The sequence below is a fragment of the Arvicanthis niloticus genome, chromosome 12 (genome assembly GCF_011762505.2).
Source record: "Arvicanthis niloticus isolate mArvNil1 chromosome 12, mArvNil1.pat.X, whole genome shotgun sequence".
Taxonomy (NCBI): Eukaryota; Metazoa; Chordata; class Mammalia; order Rodentia; family Muridae; genus Arvicanthis; species Arvicanthis niloticus.
Window position 1 is genome coordinate 23,694,117 of NC_047669.1, and position 24,780 is coordinate 23,718,896.

Sequence of the window (24,780 nt, forward strand, 5' to 3'; positions counted from 1 at the left end):
CTAGTACACACCCACAGAGCGCTAACTACCTACTTAAAATCCCATTTCTTTTGTTGTTGTGATTTTTCTTTTTTTTAATTATCAAATCATAATTTTTACTTTTTAACACAGGGGTTATAAACACAAAAATGCAGGATGTGTGGAAGGGGATGACACAGGAGCATAGGTGTTCAGGGGGAGTGCAGATATCTTTCAGAACAGGGTATCAGCTGGGTGAAGGTTCAGGGGTCAGGTCACTATGACTCTGCCTATGATTCACTTGTCCTTATCTAAGTTGGTACTATCCGCCAAGGCTGCCTATTTACAAGGTCTATGACTACTCAGGCTGGTAAATTTCCACAAAAGCTGCCTGTTTACAATGGCTTATAGCCTTCCGTTTTAGTGTTTTTCCACAGAAATCCAAGACTTTGTGTTAGCAGGCATGTATGTCAGGCCTATTGCTGATTTTAGGCTTATGGCTGATTTTAGGCCTTCGGTGTATACGCAGGGCTGCCCCTGACATCTCCTCCCTTCTCCAAGTATAGAAGGGCCATGGCAATTCTAATCTTGCCAAGGCGGGGATAGAGGCCTGACCTCCAGTAATTCTTTAATTACTTTGGAACCTTGTAATGGCTCCGGTCCTCCTGTCATTGTCCAGCGAGGCATGAGAAAAACCCTATTTCTTATAAACTTTATACCTAGCTCCTCACTCAAGGTCCTCACCCATTTATGCCAATCTTCCTCTGTAAGCTAATTTTTTTCTATTATACATTTAATGAGTCAATGCTTTGAAACTTTGGAGACTTAGTTTGTCAAAAGAAATTTACATTCCCTCTACTTGCATTTTCATTTTTGTTTTCTAATCATTTATTATTGTATGTTACTAATTGTTAACTCCTTTTCATGTCTAGCATAATATTTTACTGTAAAATGATTTTAGAACAAGGCAAGATATTGACAAGTATGATAGTTACTTCTATAGGATATTGAACAGATTTTATTTTCTTGTAGCTTTTTCATTCAATGTCTATCATGGCATTGCTAAATTCACGAAGTCATTAGATAATATTTTTATGTTTCACAAGTCTTACACAATGTCACTGAGTAGAACGAACTCTCTTAGTATACTCCTTATTTTAAATGTCTGATGGCTGTCAGTGTACTGTTGAGTGCTGACTTCACCTTTCCTGTGGTTTATGCCTTCAGATAAATTATTTTACTGTAATTTCTAACATGTTTATTGGGAGATGAAAATAATACTTGTAAATGTCTGTGAAAAGCTATGAGAATCAAGTGACAGTTCGTGTGTAAAGTTATTATGTAATAGTGAAAATAGCAGATGATTTCATTTCCGTATAGCTTCTGTATCCAGTGCTTAACATATTCTCAATAATTGCTTGTTAAATTAATGTATGAATGATTAAGAATAATTCTTTCCTTGGATCCTCGATGTCAATAATATATGTGACATATTAATATTCATATTAATATATTAATAAAAATGTCAAGTATTTTTTATAGTAAACTAAACCAAAGCCAGCCCTCTCCACATCCAAACCACAAAACTATCTTCATGTTGTTGAATAATGTAACATCAGAACATTCAAATACATAGTGAAACATCCTATCAGGGTACAACAGTATGAATATACTTCTCACCATTCGACCTTGCTAGCACTATTGTGATTATCAGTTAGCAATAAATATACCAAGTACCTCATTATCATGATATGCCCATTTGCACAAAAGCAGGCCAGGCAGGCACTGTTGCACATGGCCACCACATCTGCTTGCAATATGAATGACGTCTCTGTGATGTTGTGAACATAAAGGCAGGTCTGGGAAGGCAGTGAGAAGACTTTGGCTTGTTTTTCTGAGCAGATTATCGTATACTGATGGTCTCCCATTTCTTGGGACGAAGATGAGTAGTTCATGACCAATTTCCTTTTCCAGGTTTTTTCATTTTCATCTGTATTGTTTGGATCCTTCCATACTTCATATGGAGGCTGCATTAAACTGCCAGTTCTGTCCATGCAGGAAAATGTTAACACAGCTCCTTTCAATGAGAGGAACGTACCTGTAAAAACAATTCACATCACTCATGTGTAAAGTCCTGTCTAAAGCAGCTACTTATCATGCTTTGATGGGCGATGAATGTTTTACATGTGAGAATTCATAATTTTGTAATACTGTAACAATATATAAAAAACAGTATGTGTTGTTAGTTAATCTGCTGTGATAACTTGGAATTAATAAAATTTTAGGTCTAAAAGATACCTAAAATATCAGTTGGCAAAACTTGTTCATTATATTAATGAAAAAACAGATCTAGAAGGATGATGGCACACAGGACAGGCCATACAACCTGGACTAGAACCTCAATTGTAGTTAATATTAGCCTATATAAGAACTTGGGTTTTCCAATTTAAATTCTAAGATTCTTTTATTAAAATTCAAAACATCTATCAAGAACCAGAGGTAGCTATTGATTACTGGGAGAAGGGTAATCCACCCCTTCCAGGGATGAGCCCCCTTATTGGTTGTTCAAATTAGAGCGGTCAGCCCTAGAAACACAGACATGCAATTTTTTCATTATTCTATATAGTTCCATCAACATTTTAAAAGGCAAATTTTAAGTATGTATATAACTTTCATTTTTTCAAGTAAGCTTAAATAAATAATAATAGATAATATATGATATATACAATACATATATATTATTTCATATTATATATAATATATGTACATATATAAAATACATATTATTTATATATGTATGTATATCATACTACACAATACCATTTTCTTTTTAATGCTCATTTGATAGAAAATGCCTTTTAATTTTTTCTGAAATTAAACCCTCAAAAATATTATTTGATTTCAACATTCAGAGTTACTCTATTTGGCCAATTTTATACTTAATCTTTAATTTTAGCTAAGAGGTCGAAGAGTGATGGTAATTTTATTTACTTATTTTGGTTTTTTGACACAAAGGGTTTTCTTGTGTAGTCCTGGCTATCCTGGAACTCACTCTGTATATCAGCCTGGCCTTGAACTCAAGATCTACTTGCCTCTGCCTCTGAGTGGTGGGATTAAAGGCATGTTCCCCCATGGCTGACATGATGGCAATTTTAGTTGTATGAAAAACAAGAACTTAAAAAATAACTAGGGTTATTATCAGGCTTTGTAGTACTCAAAACTTTATTGTTTTGGGGCTCAAATAAAAATATTTAAAGGTTTATCATTTTATAATAACTACCATCAATACTGAGGCAAGTTTATGTATCTTAATTCAGAAAAAGGTTTCTCACCTATATTTTTCAAGATTGAATGCCCATGGTAGATAACTAACTATATGTAGTTAATATGTTACTTTGTATAATTAGCATATGCTAATAACATAGCAAAAGAGAAAAGTGTTCCACTTGTTTATTCAGATATCTATTAGGTTATTTACTTTTGGTATTCTTTTTTAGTTCTTTATATATTTTGGTTATTAATTCCTTGTTGGATGAAAAGCTAGCAAAGATTTTCTCCCATTCTCTACTCTCTCTTTCACTATTTTGCCGTACAAAACCCTTTATATTTGATGCAATCCAATTTGTTCATTTTTCCCACTATCATTGATTATTTGGGGTTCTAAATGGAGAATAATTGCTTGTACCTTAATCTTGAACTATTACCCTTATGTCTTTAAAAAAGTACTTTCAAAGTTTCTGGCCCTGTTCTTTGGTCTTTGGTTCCATGTAATCTAATTAACATAATTTTATGATAGGTTGACTAATCTTTGCTTTGCTGATTAATTTCCTTAGGGCAGATCTCTAAAACTTTGTGGACTTTTAAAATAGGGTTTACAGTCCTTCCAGTCTGCGTTGGTGCCTTGAGCAGACCTAGGGTGCCAGCTCTGCACCCAATCCCAGAACCCCCAGAGGAGGCTGGACTCCCAGGAGCTCTAACAAGCCCAGGATCTTAGGTGAGGAGGCTGCGACACCCCTTTTCCAAAACAAGGAGTAACTGGGACCCCTTTTCCAAAACAAGGAGTAACTGGGACCCGTGGAAACCTAGGAACTCCCTCCCAGCAAGTGGCACCAGGTTGTTCTGGTCTGCACTGGTGCCATGAGCAGACCTACAGCACCAGCTCTGCACCCAATCCCAGAAGCCCCAGTGGAGGCTGGACTCCCAGGAGCTCTAACACACCCAGGAACATAGGATCATAGGATCACAGGATTTCAGGAGCTTGGTCACACCAGAATTTCAGGATCCCAGAAGCAGCCTGACTCCCAGGAGCTTTTACACCCAGAATCTCAGGATCATGGGATCACAGAGACAGCTGGACTCTGAGGAGTTCTGACACAACCAAGATAACAGGAGAAACAGGCTCCAGACAGAGACAGTGAGTACAGGTAGCACTAGAGATAACCAGATGGCAAAGGCAAGTGCAAGAACATAAGCAATAGAAAACAACGTTACTTGGCATCATCAGAACCTAGTTCTCCCACTATAGCAAGTCCTGAATACTCCATGGTATTGGAAAAGCAAGATTCAGATTTAAAATAACTTCTCATGTTATTTTATAGAGGACTTTATTTTTATATTTTATATTTATATTTTATTATATTTATATATTTATATATTTATTATATTTATATTATATTTTATATTTATATTTTATATTTTATTTTATAGAGGACTTTAAGAGGGCATAAGTAACTCCCTCAAAGAAATACAGGAGAACACAAGTAAACAGGTGGAAGCCCTTAAAGAGGAAACAAAAATCCCTTAAAGAATTACAAGAAAACACAATAATAGTGGGAAACTTCAACATCTCACTCTCATCAATGGACAAATTACAGAAATAAAAACTAAACAGAGACACAGTGAAACTAAGAGAAGTCATGAACCAAATGGATTTAGCAGATATCTATAGAATATTTCATCCCAAAACAAAAGAACATACCTTCTTCTCAGCACCTCATGGTACCTTCTCAAAAACTGACCATATAACTGGTCTCAACAGATACAAAAAGACTGAAATAATCCCTTGTATCAATCAGATCACCATGGACTAGAGCTGGTCTTCAATAATGACAAAATCAATGCAAAGTCCACATACATGTAGAAACTGAACAATTCTCTACTCAATGATAACTTGGTCAGGGAAGAAATAAAGAAAGAAATTAAAGACGTTTTAGAATTTAATGAAAATGAAGACACATCATACCAAAACTTGTGGGACTCCATGAAAGCAATGCTAAGAGGAAAGTTCATAGCTCTAAGTGCCTACAAAAAGAAACTGGAGAGAGCATACACTAGCAGCTTAATAGCACGCCTGAAAGCTCTAGAACAAAAGAAGCAAATACAGCCAAGAGGAGTAGACGGCAGGAAATAATCAAACTCAGGGCTGAAATCAACCAAGTAGAAACAAAAAGAACTATACAAAGAATCAACAAAACCAGGAGCTGGTTCCTTGAGAAAATCAACAAGATAGGTAAACCCTTAGCCAGACTAACCAGAGGGCACAGAGATAGTATCCAAATTAATAAAATCAGAACTGAAAAGGGAGACATAACAACAGGAATTGAGGAAATTAAAAAAAAAAATCATCAGATCCTACTACAAAAGCCTATACTTAACAAAACTGGAAAATCTGGATGAAATGGACAATTTTCTAGACAGATACCAGGTACCAAAGTTAAATCAGGAGCAGATAAACCATCTAAACAGTCTCATAACCCTTAAAGAAATAGCAGCAGTCATTAACAGTCTCCCCACCAAAAAAAAAAAAAAAAAAAAAAAATGCCGGGGACCAGATGGTTTCCATGCAGAATTTTATCAGACCTTCCAAGAAGATGTAATACCAATTCTCTATAAACTATTCCACAAAATAGAAACAGAAGGAACACTACCCAAATCATTCTATGGAGCCACAATTACACTCATACCTAAGCCAAACAAAGACCCAACAAAGAAAGAAAACTTCAGACCAATCTTCCTTATGAATATTGATGCAAAATACTCAATAAAATTCTTGCAAACAGAATCCAAGAATACATGAAAACAATCATCTATCATGATCAAGTAGGCTTTAGTCCAAGAATGCAGGGATGGTTCAATATACAGAAATCCATCAACGTAATCCCCTATATAAACAAACTCAAAGGGTGAAAAAAAAAAAACACATGATCATCTCACTAGGATGCTGAGAAAAAATTGACAAAATTCAACACTCCTTCATGGTAAAAGTCTTGGAAAGATCAGGAATTCAAGGCACATACCTAAACATAGTAAAAGCAATATACAGCAAACCAGTAGCCAACATCAAACTAAATGGAGAGAAATTTGAAGCAATTGAACTAAAATCAGGGACTAGACAAGGCTGCCCACGCTCTCCATACCTATTTAATATAGTACTCAAAGTCCTAGCCAGAGCAATTAGACAACAAAAGGAGGTCAAAGGGATACAATTTGGAAAGAAAGAAGTAAAAATATCACGGTTTACAGATGATATGATAGTATACTTAAGTGACCTCAAAACTTCCACCAGAGAACTCCTAAACCTGATAAACAACTTCAGCAAAGTGTTTGGATATAAAAGTAAGTCAAACAAATCAGTAGATTTCCTCTAATCAAAGAATAAACAGGAAGATAAAGAAATTAGGAAAATGACACCATTCACAATAATCACAAATAACATAAAATATCTTGGTGTTAATCTTACCAAACAAGTGACAGATCTGTATGACAAGAACTTCACATCTCTGAAGAAAGAAATCGAAGATCTCAGGAGATGGAAAGATCTCCCATGATTATGGATTGGCAGGATTAATATATTAAAAATGGCCATCATGCCAAAATCAATCTACAGATTCAGTGCAATCCCGATAAAAATTTCAACTCATTTCTTCATAGAGTTAAATAGAGCAATTTGCAAATTCATTTGGAATAACAAAAAAAACCCAGGATAGTGAAAACTATTCTCAACAATAAAAGAACTTCTGGGGGAATAACCATCCCAAATTTCAAGCTATACAACAAAGCAATAGTGATCAAACTCCATGGTATCGGTATGGAGAAAGGCAGGTAGATCAATGGAATAGAATTGAAGACCCAGAAATGAACCCACATACCTATGGTCACTTGATATTTGACAAAGGAGCTAAAACCATCCAGTGGAAAATGGACAGCATTTTCAGCAAATGGTGCTGGTTCAACTGGAGGTTAGCATGTAGAAGAATGCAAATTAACCTATTCTTATCTCCTTGTATAAACTTCAAGTCAAAGTGAATCAAGGACCTCCTGATTCATAAAACCTGATACACTGAAACTAATAGAAGAGAAAGAGGGGAAAAGCCTCATTCACATGGGCACAGGGGTAAAGTTCCTGAACAGAACACCAATAGCTTATGCTTTAAGATTAAGAATTGACAAATGGAATTTCATAAAATTGCAAAGCTTCTGTAAAGCAAAGGACACTGTCAATAGGACAAAATGGCAACCAACAGATTGGTAAAAGATCTTTATCAATCCTATATCTGATAGAGGGCTAATATCCAAAATATACAACGAATTCAAGAAGTTAGACTCCAATCAATCTAATAACCCTATTAAAAATGGGTATAGAGCTCAACAAAGAATTTTAACTGAGGAAACTTGAATGGCTGAGAAGCACCTAAAGAAATGTTCAACATCTTTAGTCATTAGGGAAATGCAAATGAAAACAACCTTGATATTCCACCTCACACCAGTCAGAATTGCTAAGATCAAAACTCAGGCAACAGTAGATGCTGGCTAGGATATGGAAAAAGAGGAACACTCTTCCAATATTGGTGGGATTGTAAGCTGGTACAACCACTCTGGAAATTAGTCTGGTGGTTCCTTAGAAAATTGGACATACTATTGCCTGAGGATCCAGCTATATCACTCCTGGGCATATAGCCAAAAGATGCTCCAACACATAACAATGTCACATGCTCTACTATGTTCATAGCAGCCTTATTTATAATAGCTAGAAGCTGAAAAGAACCCAGATGTCCTTCAACAGAGGAATGGATATGAATGGATACAGAAAATGTGGTACATTTACACAATGAAGTAGTACTCAGCTATTAAAAACAACGAATTCATGAAATTTTTAGGCAAATGGATGGAACTAGAAAATATCATCCTGAGTGAGGTAACCCAATCACAAAAGAAGAAACATGGTATGCACTCACAGATAAGTAGATATTAGCCCAAAAGCTCACAATACCCAAGATACAACTCACAGACAACATGAAGCTCAAGAAGAAAGACCAAAGTGTGGGTGCTTCAGTCCTTCTTAGAAGGGGTAACAAAATATTCATGGGAACAAATATGGAGACAAAGTGTGGAACAGAGACTGGAGGAGGGGCTATCCAAAAACTATCACACCTAGGGACCCATTCCATGTGCAATCACCAAATGCAAACACTGTTGTGAATGCCAGGAAGTGCATGCTGACAGAAGCCTGATATAACTGTCTCCGGAGAGGCTCTGCCAGAGCCTGACATATACAGAGGTGGATGCTCACAGCTAACCATTGAACTGATCACGGAGTCCCCAATGGAGGAATTAGAGAGAATACGGAAGGAGTTGAAGGGGCTTGCAGCCCCATGGGGAGAGCGACAATATCAACCAACCAGAGCTCCCAGGATCTAAAGAGCCAGCCTAGGAACACGCATGGAGGGACCCATGGCTCCAGCTGTGTATGTAGTAGAGGATGGCCTTGTTGGGCATCAGTGGAAGAGGAGGGCCGTGGTCCTGTGAAGGCTCGATGCCCCAGTGTAGTGGATTTCAAGGTTGGGAAGGCAGGAGTAGATGGATGGGTGGGGGCACACCCTCACAGAAGTAAGAGGAGGGGGGATGGGATAAGGGTTTTTTTTTTTGGGGGGGGGGTGACCAGGAAAAGAGGATAACATCTGAAATGTAGATAAATAAATTATCCAATTTAAAAAAAAAACAGATTATGGAACTGGCTCTCGCAGTCAAACATTTGAGACTTTTTGTCAACAATTTAACATTACCCATATTACTGGGATTCCTTATAATCCTCAAGGACAAGGGACTATGGATGGGGCCAATAGAACTTTAAAACAGTATCTTCATTAAATAAAAAATGGGGAGGTATATCCCCATATAACACAAATTTATTTAAATCATGTTCTTTTTATTTTAATTTTTTTTTAAAAAAAATTGGATGCCAAAGAACTTTCTGCTGAGTGTCTATGGCACCCTACAACTAGGCATACCTATGCCTAGGTAAAAGGGAAGGATCCACTTACTGGCATAAGCCCTGATCCTGATTAGGTATTTAATAAGGAGAAGAGGGCATGTTTGTGTTTTTTTCTGCAGGATGCTGAAGGAACATGGTGGCCGCCAGAGTGATTGGTGAGACATGCTGATTCTGGAACAAAGAATGATGCTGACCTGTGAGCTTGCTGAGTGCCCTGACAATGGTGACTGGGAAGCTGTATTGGACATATGTTCCTGACCCACCTTTGCTTGCCCATGTCCCAGATGGGACAAGCTGCCTTGCCTCAAGTTTTTAGACCCTGTGGAACAGAGAATCAAAAAGAGAAGTTATAATGACTCTTGTATTGTTATTAAATGTGACCAGTTATTCAGACTCAATCATGGACTGGTCTAGAAATCAATCCAGTATTGGAAATAACAGTCTTCATTTGGAAGGCTGGTTCTGGACACTTTCAGAGACATATATGGAAGTTAGCTGCAGTTCTCTATAATGTTATGTTAGCAAGAGATAAAGTTGGGACAGGATCTGGATTTCAAACAAATGTTAGTACATGTATTAAGGCTCTTTTAATTGTCAAGTTAAAATTACTTTTGTTTTTTTTCTACAGTATTTAATGTATGTTGCATTGATTGTACACTTTATAATTGTGTTCGTATGTTGAAACCTAGCATGTCTGTTATGGAGGTCTCTCAACCAGCTTCTGTTTTATTGTCCTGAGTATTACAGAACCTTGTTCTTCTGAAAAAAAAAACTTGCAAGTACAGGAAGAAGTGAGTCAGGCTTTAAGCAGAAGCAAGAGGGTAGTGGGCTTGATTCTTGCTGGTATAACATCTTTAATTACATTAATTGCTAGCACCACTGCTACATTGCTTTTGATAATGCATATTCCTTCCACAATGGGTAAGGAAGGCATTCTTGTCAGAATGACCTAAGACAGGCTCAGTCTTGTTAAGAAAATAAAAAAGGAAAGGCGAAGAGCTTTTGGGGTTGCTTGGCAAGAATCTGACATTGGTCAAGGACAAGGAAATGTGCTACTTGGCAGGAATATGACATTGGCCAAGGACAAGGAAGTAGGCTTCAGGCAGGAATCTGAAATTAGGCTAGGACAAAGAAGTAATTTCAGGCAGGAATCTAAATCTTAGGCTAGCACAAAGAAGTAGGCTTCAGACATGAACATGACTGTGGGCTGGGACAGGGAAGTTGACTCATATTTTAGTCATTCTCATAAGCCCTTAGAAACAGTGATCATGGGAGTGATCACAGAACTTTGTTTATTGTCTTGCTTGTTCTTTGACTATTTGTGTTTATTGTCTTGCTTGTTCCTTGACTATTTGCATCTATTGTATTGCTAGTTCCTCAACCTAGAACTGACCTTAATACTTGCATATAATTAAAATGGTATAAAAGCAAAAAGGAGGAGGGGGGATGGGATAGGGGTTGGGGGGGGGATGGGGAAAGGTGATGACATCTGAAATGTAAATAAATAAAATATCCAATTAAAAAAAATAAAAACAAACCCCAAAAAGATAGAATTTAGGCTGGTCAGTTCACTGGGAGGTCAGTTACAATTGCTAATTTCTACTCAGCAATTAAGCATGATAAGATGTTACAACTAAGTAACAAACACAATATGATCAATTACAAAGAAAGGTGAATTGTGGTTCAAGAAACAGCTTCAAATCTAATTCTCTGTCTAGCTTGCTTGAAGCATGTTGTTTGTCTTCTCTGGGCTTCATTTTATTAATTATTATAAAAGAAATTGCAATATGTCAACACACAATAGGGACAAGAAATGGCCCATTTGTTAAACTAGCATCACACAGGGACTTGTTAAATAAAAGTGCCAATCCTCAGACTACTTTAGACCTACTGAGTTAGAGGGGGTGGGGATCCTTAGTGCAAGGATACATTTAAATGATTCTGATACAAACAAGAGACAGTATGGAATAGAGTCTCTAGGCATTTTCCAACTCTCCAATTCAATGATTAAACACACTTCAAATTTCCGTATTAGTGATAAGAATTTGTTGCTAGGACAAGCAAGATAATCTATGTGAAAACATTCCTTAAAAAAGGAAAGGGGATGTTATTTTCACTAGTATCTTTTTCAGTTACTGATTCAACCTCCTTACTAGTTCTGGGATTGTTCAGGTGCACTGTATGATTCCAGTGTTGTATTCATTTCCTTTAGGTTAACCTGTATGTTGGAAAACCAGGGTCATGACAACCATGATGAAGTACAACCTCATCATCTGTTAGGCTATTTTGAAAACATCAAAAGCTAGTGATGGCATGATGGGAAGAAACTAAGACACACATTGTTTGTATAACCACACATGTAGAATAGTGCAATGGACATGTGTCAGAACATGGTCCAAGAATGGAGTTCTGTGAGGAGAATTTTGAGTGCCTGTGAGAAAACAAGAAAACAAGAGTCTTGTGACCTCAGTTTAATCAAAACATGGAATTGCTCTTGGAATGTGCTTTTGTACCTTTTCCAGATGAGTTTACTTCGGATTACTTGTTACAACTGGCTATTGTTCTTTGTTTATGTGCTTCTACACAAAAACATATTTTTTCCATATGCAGCTTGTCTTTATGATTATATACAGCTTGAATTCAGGTGAATTTTCTTGGCCCTAAGGGTATAAATTGTCTGATGCTGTGAATAATGTTGACTATTGCATGAGACTTTAGTCTACCTCATTTGTGGGGTCCATTCTTTCAAGTCCCACTGCCAATTAAAGTGGTAAACAGACATGGAAAGGGATGTGGAGATTTTCCAAAAAATTAAAAATGGGACTGACATATAAGGAAGCAATCCAGCTCTGGGGTTGTATCCCAGGACTGTGAAGACACACATGCTTCTCTGCAGCACTACTCACAACCTAAGTCTCCAGCTGATGAATGGATAAAAATGTGATATATAGATGCAATGTAATATTGTTTAACCTTAGAAGGCAGCTCTCTAACATTCAGACATGAAAGAACATTGTGGATATTGCTTTTTGTAAAATAATCCGGACACAAAATGACAAATATTATATGTATTTACTAACACGAAGCATGTAAAGCAGTTAAATTCTTATACAATAACAATGAATTGATGATATCCATGGATGTGAGGAAGGATGATGAGGAATTGCTAATAAACTAATATAACATTTTAATTATATAAGGTAAATTCTAGAGATGTGCTGTGCACTGTATTATAGATAATAATTCCACGGACAATACCATGGGGGTTTCCATAAATTGAGTGGGATTAGTGGGAAATGGATATTGCAAAGAGATGGGGGTCAGAACAACAATCACAGTAAATCAGTGAGCTGTGAAGATGAAAAGCAGACACTCTCACTTGGGACTTTTTGTTACCTGTTTTTTTCCCATATGGAATTCTATGGAATCCTCTTTCTCTTTTTACCACTATAAATTGGGCTTCTGGTTATTCTTTTTTTTTTTTTTTTTTTTTTTGCTTTCAATGGTTAATTATAAAACAAACATGAACCTAGCTTTCTTCTTTTTAATGAATTTTAAAGCACAGTACCATGTTTATAGAAAATCAAACAAATCATATATAGTGCCCATATATCTCTTGTGTCATTTCTCCTACTAATCACATCTTATATTAATAATCTATATTTGATATAACTGATCAACTGATGTTGGCACATTTGGATTGTTAAAATTTCAAAACAGTAGAATACCAACTTGAAAAATTATAGAGGGCAGATTTCTTATTGGATCATATGCACTAGATAAGGAAAAATCTTGCAAACCAGATGGCAAAAAATCATACATATGTTTATTTTTATTTCACCATTATTTTATTGTTTAAGAATGGCAGAGATTTCTATAAATTGAGAGGCAGAATGTACCAGGGAATTATTTTTAAATTGATACTTAATACTTTATTTTGAACTTACTAATCTGGCTCCAATTTAAGCAGAACAAAATAATACATATTTCCTTAAAATTAGTAATGAGGTAAAAATTATTTTTCTCTATTTAGTATTATTAGCTTTAAAATATAGTGTTTGTTCTTAGTAGAGTCCAGTGTTTCCCTGAATTTGCCAGACTCATAGAGCTGAAAATTCTGACTGTCATCTATTTGTACATATATGTAACAAGTTAATATAAAACCACAACTGTCTCTAACTTCTCTATGTACTGTTTAAAAAAAACCTTACCCTATATATTGATGAAATCTGTTTTTAGCTTAAAATACCTAAAACACTTATTATATGTAAAAAAAAGAGAGTAATAATGATTAGAATCTATTGAACATATTCAAAGGGATGTCAAGTGAAATCAAAAATGAGAAAATAATCCAGGTAGAATAGAATGTATGACTAAATTGAGTTCTTGAGGTTCTACCATGGAAAGGAAACAAAAACTTTAGATATCCACCTTAGGTCAGATAGCATCTATTTTAATTATTCTGATTTCTTCAAGAAGGATATAAAAACACTCCCGTTCTGGCCTGGCATAGAACTTTGGGAAAATGTTTCAATTTATCACAAATGGATTGGATGTTCTTGTGCATTAACATCTATCTCAGCGCTTTAAAGAAGCTCATTTTCAAAGGCAAGTATTAGCCTGGCCTTTCTGGTTTCCCTTCATAGAAACCACTGTACAGAAGAACTGGTAAATGACAGTATGTTAAGTGTTGAAAGAATATTTAAGTTCTGAAATTCCCAGTAGTTCATATTACATAGGAGGCATATACTCCTCGCCATTGTCTGACATCAATGCATATTATTAATACTTAATATCTAAAGTTGAGTAAGAAGCAACATGGGAACAACTGAAGAACTCTTACCACTTGGCAATACCACCACCGGCTCTGTAAACCTTTGTTCATCTGATGATGGCAGACTTAGGGAGATGAGTACCACCATTCCCAGACTGGTTCCAACAAACAGACAAGGGGAAATGGTAGAGTCATTTTTCCGTGCAAAGGATTCCATGAAGTATAAAGCTGTAATCGCTTCTTTAGAGTCTTTGTCAATACTGGAGATGCTAGAGCTCCTGGAGCGATTATAGGAATTCTCTCGGGTTTCTATGAGTATTTAAAAAGCAAAAGTTAAGCATTAGTGAGTCTACAAAACAAGCCAAATTTAATACCTGTAAACCATAATTATGAAAAATATTCTTTTTTATTGATATGAAGGACATCTTATCCTGGTTACTGGCTCATTTTGAAGGTGGAGAGTCCCAAGTCTATATGTGTTATTATAAACTCAAGCAGAGCTAAAACCAAACCTTCAGTCTCCTGAGTTCTAGCACACCAGTTTTCTTTTGTATGTTTCCTGAAAGATCACTTAAAATTCTTTAATCAGGAAAAATGAAGCCACCTAAATTTAAATAGTCAGGATACAAAATTTTGGATATCACTTAATTAATTGTTTTTCCTCCCCATATTTTGATCATACAAGTCATATTAATGATTCCTTAGCAATTCATACTTACCAACAGTGTCATGTTTATTACCAACATGAAAGGACCAATCTGGATCATAAGTGTTATTTGATAAACATATTTTATATCCTAAGTAATTAAAGCTGTAAAAATCAAACTTTTATCTTGAGTATAAAAAATATGAACGTGATTTATTCAAATTTGTTTCAAGCTGCCTACCTGCAATCCAAATCCAGTTCTAACTTTGCCAAGGATGAAGTAAAGAGTGTGCCAGCCATTAACACTGGCTTTTCTGAGATGGCTTCAGCTCACTTAGAAAAGAAACAACAGTCTGGTTTTGGAAGCTCCTGCTCTATCAGCACCTGCACATGTGCACCCTCCAGTGAGCACAAATGCACCCATCTGTTCAACAGTAATACAGTTACACTTTGTCTAATGCCCTAGTATACAAGCTCCTAGTTTTCTTTCTGTAATCTTTACTTACCTTTTCCTCTTGATAGGTCTGAAATCTGTGTCTTGATAACTCTTACAGACCCAGAAGAAATACACGGTCTTCAAAATATATTTAGAAGGAACAGAACTCAATATTCCTAATTTCCTATTTCTATCCCTTATCAAATTTATAAAAAAATAGCTCATCATAAAATTTAGAGATGAGACAGAAGTTGGGTTATCATCTATATAGTTTACAAACTTAAAGACAGAAATTATAGTTAAACTGTTTTCTAGCATAAACTAGAAACAGAAATATCTACAGCTCGAGTTTTGCAGCAGCCATTTCAATGATTGTGCTTGTTCTTAACCCTCACATGGTATTTCTATAGCAACATTTACCACCACTCAATACCGATATTCACAGACACCTATTAGAAAGATAAGGTTGTGACTTCCCACATCTCCAGGAGCAGATTCAGTCTGGTATAATATTACACAAAATCTGAGTAATGAATTCATTATAAACATTTTTGAAGAATAATAATTGATTATTGTTTGAAATTAAACAATAATAAAGGATAGTATAGAGTTACTATAACCAAATCTTTCCATTTTTTCTCCCAATTCTGTTTCTAAAATTTTTATTACCAAAAGAGTAAAAGCAAAGCTACAAGATTCTGTTTTCTTTCCTTCTCTAATTTTTTTAAAAATTTTTTCCTCTTGTATTGCACTCATACTTATTCTATAAACAAGGAAACAATATTTCCTTAAAAGTTTTACGAACATTATAATCTTTATTTAGTTTTTATTATTTATTTATTTTTGTGGTACTGGGGATACATCCTGGACTTCATGCAGACTGGATAACTGCTCAGCCACAGAGTTATATCCCCAGACCTCTTTGAATTTATGCTTTGAGACAGGGTCTTGTTAAATGGTCCAGACTGGCCTTGAGCTCCCTTCCTAACCCAGGCAGTTCTTAAAGTTGCAATCCTCCTGCCTCAGCCTCCCCAGCAGCTGGGATTACAGGTCTGTGCCACCAGACCCGGCTATGATTCTAAATTTTAGAATTTAATAACGTGTTCTTTTAAACATGATTATCCTCTTTGACAGTAGAAGAAATTAAGGTTGCAGTTACAGATTATCTCCTGAATAGCCTACCTACAGTGGGATCATTTTATTTTTAGAGATAAGGAAGGAAGTGAGTAAGGAATAGAATTGGAGTTATGGCCACAGCCAAACAGATCTCAGTCTTTCAATGTCATGTAGGTTTTTTAAAAATCATTTTTTAAATGTTACTTCCATGTTTTTTTTTTGTCTCCCAGCACCTGTTACCATGATAAACCAAATTTTATCAAATTTTAAACTGTACTCACAGAAATTGATATGTTTATCCTACCTTCAGTTGTAACTGGTAAAGAAATCTCCATGCAAGCAGCTGACTGTGCCTTTCTAAATGGTGGTCTTCCAGGACCCCAGCGATTTACTTTTGAAACATCAGCACTGGAAAGACGTTTTCCAGAACTGCAACTCTGAGAGGTTGGACTTGTGCAGTGTCCATTTACATGGTCTGTACCAAGAGGAAGAAGGCAGAATAAATATCATAATTAAGTCTTCAGATGAGGAAATCCAAAGGCACAGGTTAAGAAACGGAGGAACAGGAATTCCTCTTCTTCCAGTTCAGTTGAATATGACTAAGTTTTTGTTATGTTAAGATTTAGTTACAAGTTCAGATTATAAAAAAATCAAGATACTTATTGTGTATAGGACATATTTTCATAATTCGTCTGATTAACATTTCTTGAAATGTCATATATTTCCCTACTATGTATTTAACATATTGTTGAGTGATAATATAAAATACATTTTAATACTGTAGTTTTTGTTGCATTATTTGAACAGATCCAATTCATGTAAGTTTTGGAAGGCCATTCTTTTCTTGGAATTTAAAGTACAGAATGACAGCACCATGCTGTGCACCCGAGTATGGTACTTAAAGCTGCCAGCTTGCAGCAACACTCCCTACATGTATTCCAGTTCTGACACTAATTAGTTCTGCCTACTAAAGGCTTCACACTTTTGTTTCCTCTGTACATCTAGAATACTATTACATACTTCATGCAGCTTCTGTAAGTAATTTATGGAGTATATGTCCTACACAGAGGGCTGCAGTAGACACTGTATAAACTTTGTTATTGTCACACTTGTTGTAGAGTATGAAATTATTCGTCTATAAATTGCTCATCTAATGTTGGCGAATATTTTGGTATTACTTTAAAAACTTCAGGCTAGGAATAGACCTTAATGTTAGGAAATTTATTCAGTATTGGTTTCATCCACAAAAACATATTAATATATATTATATAATATATATAATATATATATATTTTACTTTTTTAAAGTTAAATTGTATTTGAAGTATCATTCATAGTTCTGCGACATAAAGAATGCATTATGGACCATTCTGCTTTGGTCATCCTTGAGAACAAGCTATATGGAAATGTCTACTGGCAATGTTGAATATGTGAAACTGACAAGGCTCAATAGGCTTTCTGAATTGTACAGTTTCAAAGCCTACAATTATGTATTTCCTGAATTCCTACTCAAGGGCAGGAATTATTTCTCACCATTTTAATGCAAATTAAACTAGATTTTTTCTATTGATTTTTAAAATGAGAGTTAACATTTATTAATATTTAAATGGTGGACAATCTGTGTGTGTACATACATATAATTTCAATTTTCAAATAATCCTTTAAGATAATTTATTATTATTGTGATATTATATATGGGGAAAATGAAGAACAGAAAAAATGACGTTTTCTCATCAGGCAATATTCTAAACTGATTTTCTCAATTGATATATATATATATATATATATATATATATATATATATATATATGCTTAATCTGGATTACAGAGTTAGCTAAAATATTTGGGAAAGAATGATGCCTTTGAAAATATATTTACTAGTTTTTGAGAAGCTGATGAAACACATTGAAATTACTCATTTTGGAAACAAGCAACTTTTATAGTGAATAGAATGTCAAAAATCCCAACTGAAAAGGCAGAAGTAATCTTATGAAGAGTTAGACACTGGGAAGCAAAAGTCAAGACTTCTATTCCTCCTTAAGTTAGAGCAACAGTTGACACTAACAGCTTAGTGAGCATTAGAAAATGGCAACTACTTAAGGAATAGTTTGTAAAAATACCCCCATCCTGAGTATAGCAGTCAGTAAAAACCTATTCTCTCCAAGGACAGAGTACCTTGTTTTAGGGCCTATGGTTTATACACCATGCCCAGCAACAAAGTGTGTGTGTATTAACTAAGTATATAGATACCATGATAGATGTTCAAGATAGATAAGAATTGACATAAAAAAGGAAAAAGATTAGTCATAGCTTAGACAATCAACCTGGAAATTTATAATAATAAGACAGTGCTAAATACAAAGAAAAAATCTAGCTATTGACAAAGTCACTGTCATATCATTTTACTTTACAGGCTACTCTAGAACCAATTTATATTTTGTTTTGCTTGGCTTCTCTCTCACATCATAATTAGTCTAAGATTCTTTCTTGTTGAATGTGTTAGGCAGTCATTTATTTTCAGTTCTAAGGAATATTCCATTGCCCAGACATGCCATTTTTAGCTTATTTTTTATTTGTTTATATATTCTTTGATGAATAGTTTAGATTTTCCCAGTTATCATCTCTTAAGAGATTTAAAAATTAAGTCTATCTTTAACATATAAGATATTTTTAGATTTCTGTATTTTCCTGGTTACATTGAGATTTCTCTTGGTATTGTTTTTCCTTTTTTTCCCCCTGAGATTTGGATTTTGGGGAGTTGGATTCTTTCAGGTGTGTGTATGTGTGTAAGTGTGTGTGTGTGTGTGTGTGTGTGTGTGTGTATAAGTATGCCACTTTTTAATATAGGGCATCACTATATAGTTCAGGCTGCTTTCTTCCTCCCCCTCCCCCCATGAGACTCGGGCAGAGTCACACAGGGAAAGCGGGATTCAAACCGGGAGAGAGAGAGCAAAGGGCACGGACTTGCCCTCTGCAGGCGGCTGCCTAAGCCGCTGTGCCACCACTGGCTTGCTTCAGGCTGCTTTCAAGGTTGTTGTGTTTTTGCTTCTCCTTTATAAATGTTGGGACTGCAACAGACATATGCCACCATGTTATGGCTTTAGCTTTTGTATAGCCAGGAAAACGTTTATTTAATTTAACAATATTTCTATTGCATATATAATTTTAGGATGATTCTTTTCTTTCCAGTAGTTTATACTTTTCTACTGTCTTCCAGTTTTCATTTTCTGTGGAAAATCTGCTTCATTCCTGTTTTTGCTACTTGACATGTTAAAATGTCATTTCTCATCTCTGGCTAAAGAGCTTTTAAAAAATTCAATTATGATGCACTTTATACATTTTTCTTATTATTTCCCAGACTTGGGGTTCATTATGTTTTTGGAACTATAAATTTTTATTTAATTTATCAAATTAGTCAACTAATAATCAGCATTATTTATTCAAACATAATTTCTGTTCCCCCTTCCCATTTTTTCTTGCTCTCTAAAATTCTTACAGTTATATACATTAGGTAGCATAGTGTTTCATTCTAAACAGTGCATTTTTGAGTATATTAATGTTTTCCTTATGCAGTCTTAAATATTTTTATTAAGCTCATTTAGTGCATTTATCATCTCAAAGACAATATTTTTATCCCTAAAAGTTGTTTTTGAATTTTATGTTTCTTTTTGACCTCTGCATACTTAACCAACAGTTCACTAGCTCCAGCCTATCTGTAATTTCAATGTCAGTTTTTATTGATTAGTAATTTTTCTTCTTCCTAGGTTCTGTTTCAATAGGTTCTAGACATTACATACATATTATTTTTCAAGATATTCAGTGTTCTTTAAAGATGTTTCAGATTTATTCCAGGACACAGTGACATTTTTAAAAAGGATATTTTACTTTTATTTTAAAAGAGTTATATATCCACATTAACTTGTCTAAAATGTTGAGACCAGCATATAGGTAAGTGAAGTGAATGACAATGATGTAAGGGATAGCTACTCTATGATACAGCAACTACAAAGCAGTATGGCCCTAGCTAAGAGAAAATTTGAATTAACTGTAAATGTATATTGCAGATTTTAAGGGAACTACTTTAAAAGCTATACAACAACAACAACAAAACAAAAACAATAAAACAAAAACAAACCCCATAATGTAATTGAACCATCCAGGTAAAAGAGAATAAAAGAGAAAAATGACCAATTCTTATATTCCCCTCCCTGCCTCCCAACTCTAAGCTCTACAGCCCAGAGAAAGAGGATATCTCCTTTAGAGTAGGAGACAAATTTAAGCCCAGACCTTAGCTTTGAATCGTAATCCCAGGCCTGCAATAGAGAAATCCAATATTGAGCAAACTGCCAACCATAGCACCAGACAAAACTCATAGACTGAGCAACTAACAGTGTTAGAAAAGGCTGCTATTTTCCTTTACCACCTTTTCTCCAACTTCCAATTCGAAATGGAAAGCAAGTCTCCATCCATGGAGATGACAGCTAGCACAGGGCTTTGTTTGGAGCCCAGTGCTTCTCATTATGAATTTCAGTATCTGGTAAGAATGAAAGACTTGCAGGCAGACTAAAGCTCATCAACCAAGCTTCTAGACAACCATGGAAAATCAGGTGAAGACTAATGGGGCAGTCTTGGATTTTGCTTTATCATTTCCAGCCTAAGAATGAGTCCAGGACATAGCCACCTTTTTTTCCCCCTGAAACTGTAGGCCAATGCAGATATTAGACTCAGGTGCAACCTAGTTTAGCATCAGACTTAGTAGTCTATGGGGCTGTACTCATCATTCGTAAACTTGGAGAACTTGGCTGTTGGCAGGTAAGTGCTCACAAATGCAGCTCTATAATTGCCTTGACATTAGGTAGACACCTATGTTCCACTAGGAGAGACTCATATTTTAGCTTACATCACTGCCAGGTAGGGCAAGGTCTTCGTGGACTCCAAAGAGTTTTCAGGTTCTTATAATACTCTGCCATGACTCATTTAGAATCAGGATAGATAGCTAAGGGACCACATCACCACTTTAACCATGGGCAGTATTGTATATTAGAAAACTCCATTCACTGGAGGTAGAACAATGTAAATAGGGTTAAGACTGCCATAAAGATCTTCCTCCTAGTTCATGCCTCCATGCACAGTCTCTGATAGGCTTGTTAACCCCAACCCTACAGCCCAACCTGCCTCCCAGGAAGCCCATTCTAACCTGGGACACAAGTGAGATCCCTGCCCTAATCCCCCTGCCTGTTGGGATCCCACCAAGCCCAGCAGCCTGAGCTCTGTCTTGCCCTATCAGAGCTCCAACTTCATTCCAGTCTGCACCTCTACTTGCACACCAAGCCAGCCCCCACCCCAAAGTTCTACTTGCCTCCAGGGAGACCTTCTCTAACCCAGGACACACAGGTCCAATTGTTTTCTGGGAGTCTCAGGCCAATCAAGAACAGAGAGAACCAGATAGTGAAAGATGAGTACAAGAACATAATCAACAGAAGCCAATAATATGGCACCATCAGAACCCAGATCTCCTATATAACAAGCCCTGGATATCCTAACATACCTGAAGAGCAAGACTGTGACCTTAAATCCCATCTCATGAAGATGATACGGGCTTTTAAAGAGGATATAAATAATTCCCTTAAGAAATACAGAAAAAATCAAACAGGTGAAGAAAATGAATAAAATGGTCCAAGACCTAAAAATGGAAATATAATCAATAAAGAAAACACAAATGGAGGCATCACTGGAGATAAAAATCCTAGAAAAGAGAACAGGAACTAGAGATGCAAGCATCACCAACAGAATGCTGGAGATGGAAGAGAGGCTCTCAGGTGTAGAAGATACCACAGAATAAATTGGGACACTAGTCAAAGAAAAATGCCAAATGTAAAAAGTTCCTAATTCAAAACATCCAAGAAATTTGGGTTACTATGATAAGACCAAACCTAAGAATAATAGGAATAGAAGAGGGTAAAGATTCCTATTTCAAAAGGCCAGAAAACATCTTCAACAAAATCACAGAAGAAAACTACTCTAACCTAAAGAAAGAAATGGCTATAAATGTTACAGAACACTAAATAGGTTGGATGAGAAAAAAAAATCCTCCCTCCACATAATAATCAAAACACTAAATGTACAGAACAAAGGAAGAGTATTAAAAGCTGCATGAGAATAAGGCCACATAACATATAAAGACAGACCTTTCAGAATTACACTTGACTTCTCAACAGAAACTCTAAATGCCAGAAGATCCTGGACAGATGCCTTGCAGACACTAAGAGACCACAGATGCGAACCCAGATTATTATACCCAGCAAAATTCTCAATTGCCATAGATAGAAAAAACAACTAATTCCATGACAAAACCATATTTAAACAATATCTTTCTACTAATTCAGCCCTACAGAGGATTAACCAGAAGGAAAATTTCAACACACGGAGGGAAATTACACCCAAGGAAACACAAGAAATTAATCATGTCACAGCAAACATAAAAGAGATTCATACACACACAGTACCACCTCTATGATCAAAATAAAAGGAACTAATACTTATTGGTCATATCTCTCAACATCAATGGTCTCAATTCACAAATAGACACAGGCTAACAGACTGTGTATGTAAATAGGATCCACCATTCTGCTACAGATAAGAAATTCATGAATTCATTGTTTTTAATAGCTAAGTAGTACTTTATTGTGTAAATGTACCACATTTTCTGTATCCATTCCTCTGTTGAAGGATGTCTGGGTTCTTTCCAGCTTCTGGCTATTATAAATAAGGCTGTTATGAACATAGTGGAGCATGTGACTTCGTTATATGTTGATATATATATATATATATATATATATATATATATATATATATATATATTCCTGTATACATATATATCCAGGAGTGGTATAGTTGGATCCTCGGGTAATACTATGTCCATTTTCTGAGGAACTGCCAGAATGATTTCCAGAGTGGTTGTATCAGCTTGCTATCCCACCAACAATGGAAGAGTGTTCCTCTTTTTCCACATCCTCATCAGCATCTGCTGTCACCTGAGATTTTGATCTGACTGGTGTGAGGTGGAGTCTCAGGGTTGTTTTAATTTGCATTTCCCTGATGACTAAGGATGTTGAACATTTCTTTAGGTGCTTCTCAGCCATTTCTCAGGTGAGAATTCTTTATCTCTGTACTCCATTTTAATAAGGTTATTTGATTTTCTGAATTCCTTCTGAGTAAGGTAACCCAGTCACAAAAGAACATACATGATATGCACTCACTGATAAGTAGATATTAGCCCAAAAGCTTGGAATACCCAAGATACAATTCACAGACCACGTGAAGCTCAAGAAGAAGGAAGATCAAAGTGTGGATGCTTCAGTCCTTCTTAGAAGGGGGAACAAAATACTCATGGGAGGAAATACAGGGACAAAGCATGGAGCAGAGACTGAAGGAAAGGCCATCCAGAGACTGCCCCACCTGGGGATCCATCCCATATACAGGCACCAAACCCAAACACTATTGTGGATGCCAAAAAGTGCTTGCTGACAGGAGCCTGATATAGCTGTCTCCTGAGAGGCTCTGCCAGAGCCTGAAAAATACAGAGGGGATGCTCACAGCCAACCACTGCACTGAGCACAGGGTCCCCCAAGGAGGAGTTAGAGAAAGGACCAAAGGAACTGCAGGGGTTTGCAACCCCATAGGAAGAATAACAGTATCAACCAACCATACCCCTCCCAGAACTCCCAGGAACTAAACCACCAACCAAAGAGTACACATGGAGGGACCCATGGTTCCAGCTGCATATGTAGCAGAGGATGGCCTTGTCAGACATCAGTGGGAGGAGAGGCTCTTCGTCCTGGGAATGCTCAATGCTCCAGTGTAGGAAAAGGCCAGGGCAGGGAGGTGGGAGTGGGTGGGTGAGCACTCTCATAGAAGCAGGGGGAGGGAAAATAGGATAGGGGGTTACCAGAGGGGAAACTGGGAAAGGGAATAACATTTTAAATGTAAATAAATAAAATATTCAATTTTTTTAAAAAAGAAATTAACCTCAGCAACAAAGATAGACACTACTACAGAATAAAGGTCTGGAAAAAGGTTTTCCTAGCAAACAAACCCAAGAAACAAGTTGGAGTAGCCATCTTCATTTCTAATGAAATAGATTTTCAACCAAAAGTAACCAAAGGAGATGGGAAAGGAGACTTTATACTTACCAAAGGAAGAAATCTACCAAGATGATATCTCAATTTTGCACATTTATGCACCAAATACAAGGGTACTCACATTTGGAAAAAAAATTTTATTAAAGCTTAAATCACACATTGAACCTCACACAATAGTAGTGTGAGACTTCTTCAGTTAACTTTCACTAATGGACAGGTCATCAAAATGGAAACTAAACAGAGAAACAATGTAACTAACAGATGTTATGAATTTAGCAAGTATCTACAGAACCTTCCACCCAAAGCAAGAGAATATACCTTCTTCTCAGCATGTCATGGAACCGCCTCTAAAATTAACTATATAGTCAGTCACAAAGCAAGCCTCAACAGATACAAGAAAACTGATAAACCCTCTTGCATTCAATCAGATCACCACGGG

The 24,780-nt window shown here is 36.0% G+C and overlaps 1 protein-coding gene across 8 annotated transcripts in view; it reads right to left on the reverse strand.

The window, feature by feature from the left end:
- The window catches only part of Stxbp5l (syntaxin binding protein 5L), a 286,076-nt gene that overhangs the window by 13,987 nt on the left and 247,309 nt on the right, over positions 1-24,780 (reverse strand). For 5 of the 8 annotated variants that reach the window (XM_076942909.1, XM_034515168.2, XM_076942907.1 and 2 more), the window contains 3 exons: positions 16,506-16,676; positions 14,073-14,312; positions 1,696-2,056 (listed from right to left, as the gene is read on the reverse strand). In XM_076942909.1, coding sequence (XP_076799024.1) covers positions 1,696-2,056; positions 14,073-14,312; positions 16,506-16,676 — 772 coding nt within the window. The remainder of the gene's footprint in view (positions 1-1,695; positions 2,057-14,072; positions 14,313-16,505; positions 16,677-24,780) is intronic. The other 3 variants (XM_034515170.2, XM_034515169.2, XM_076942908.1) reach the window with 1 other exon arrangement.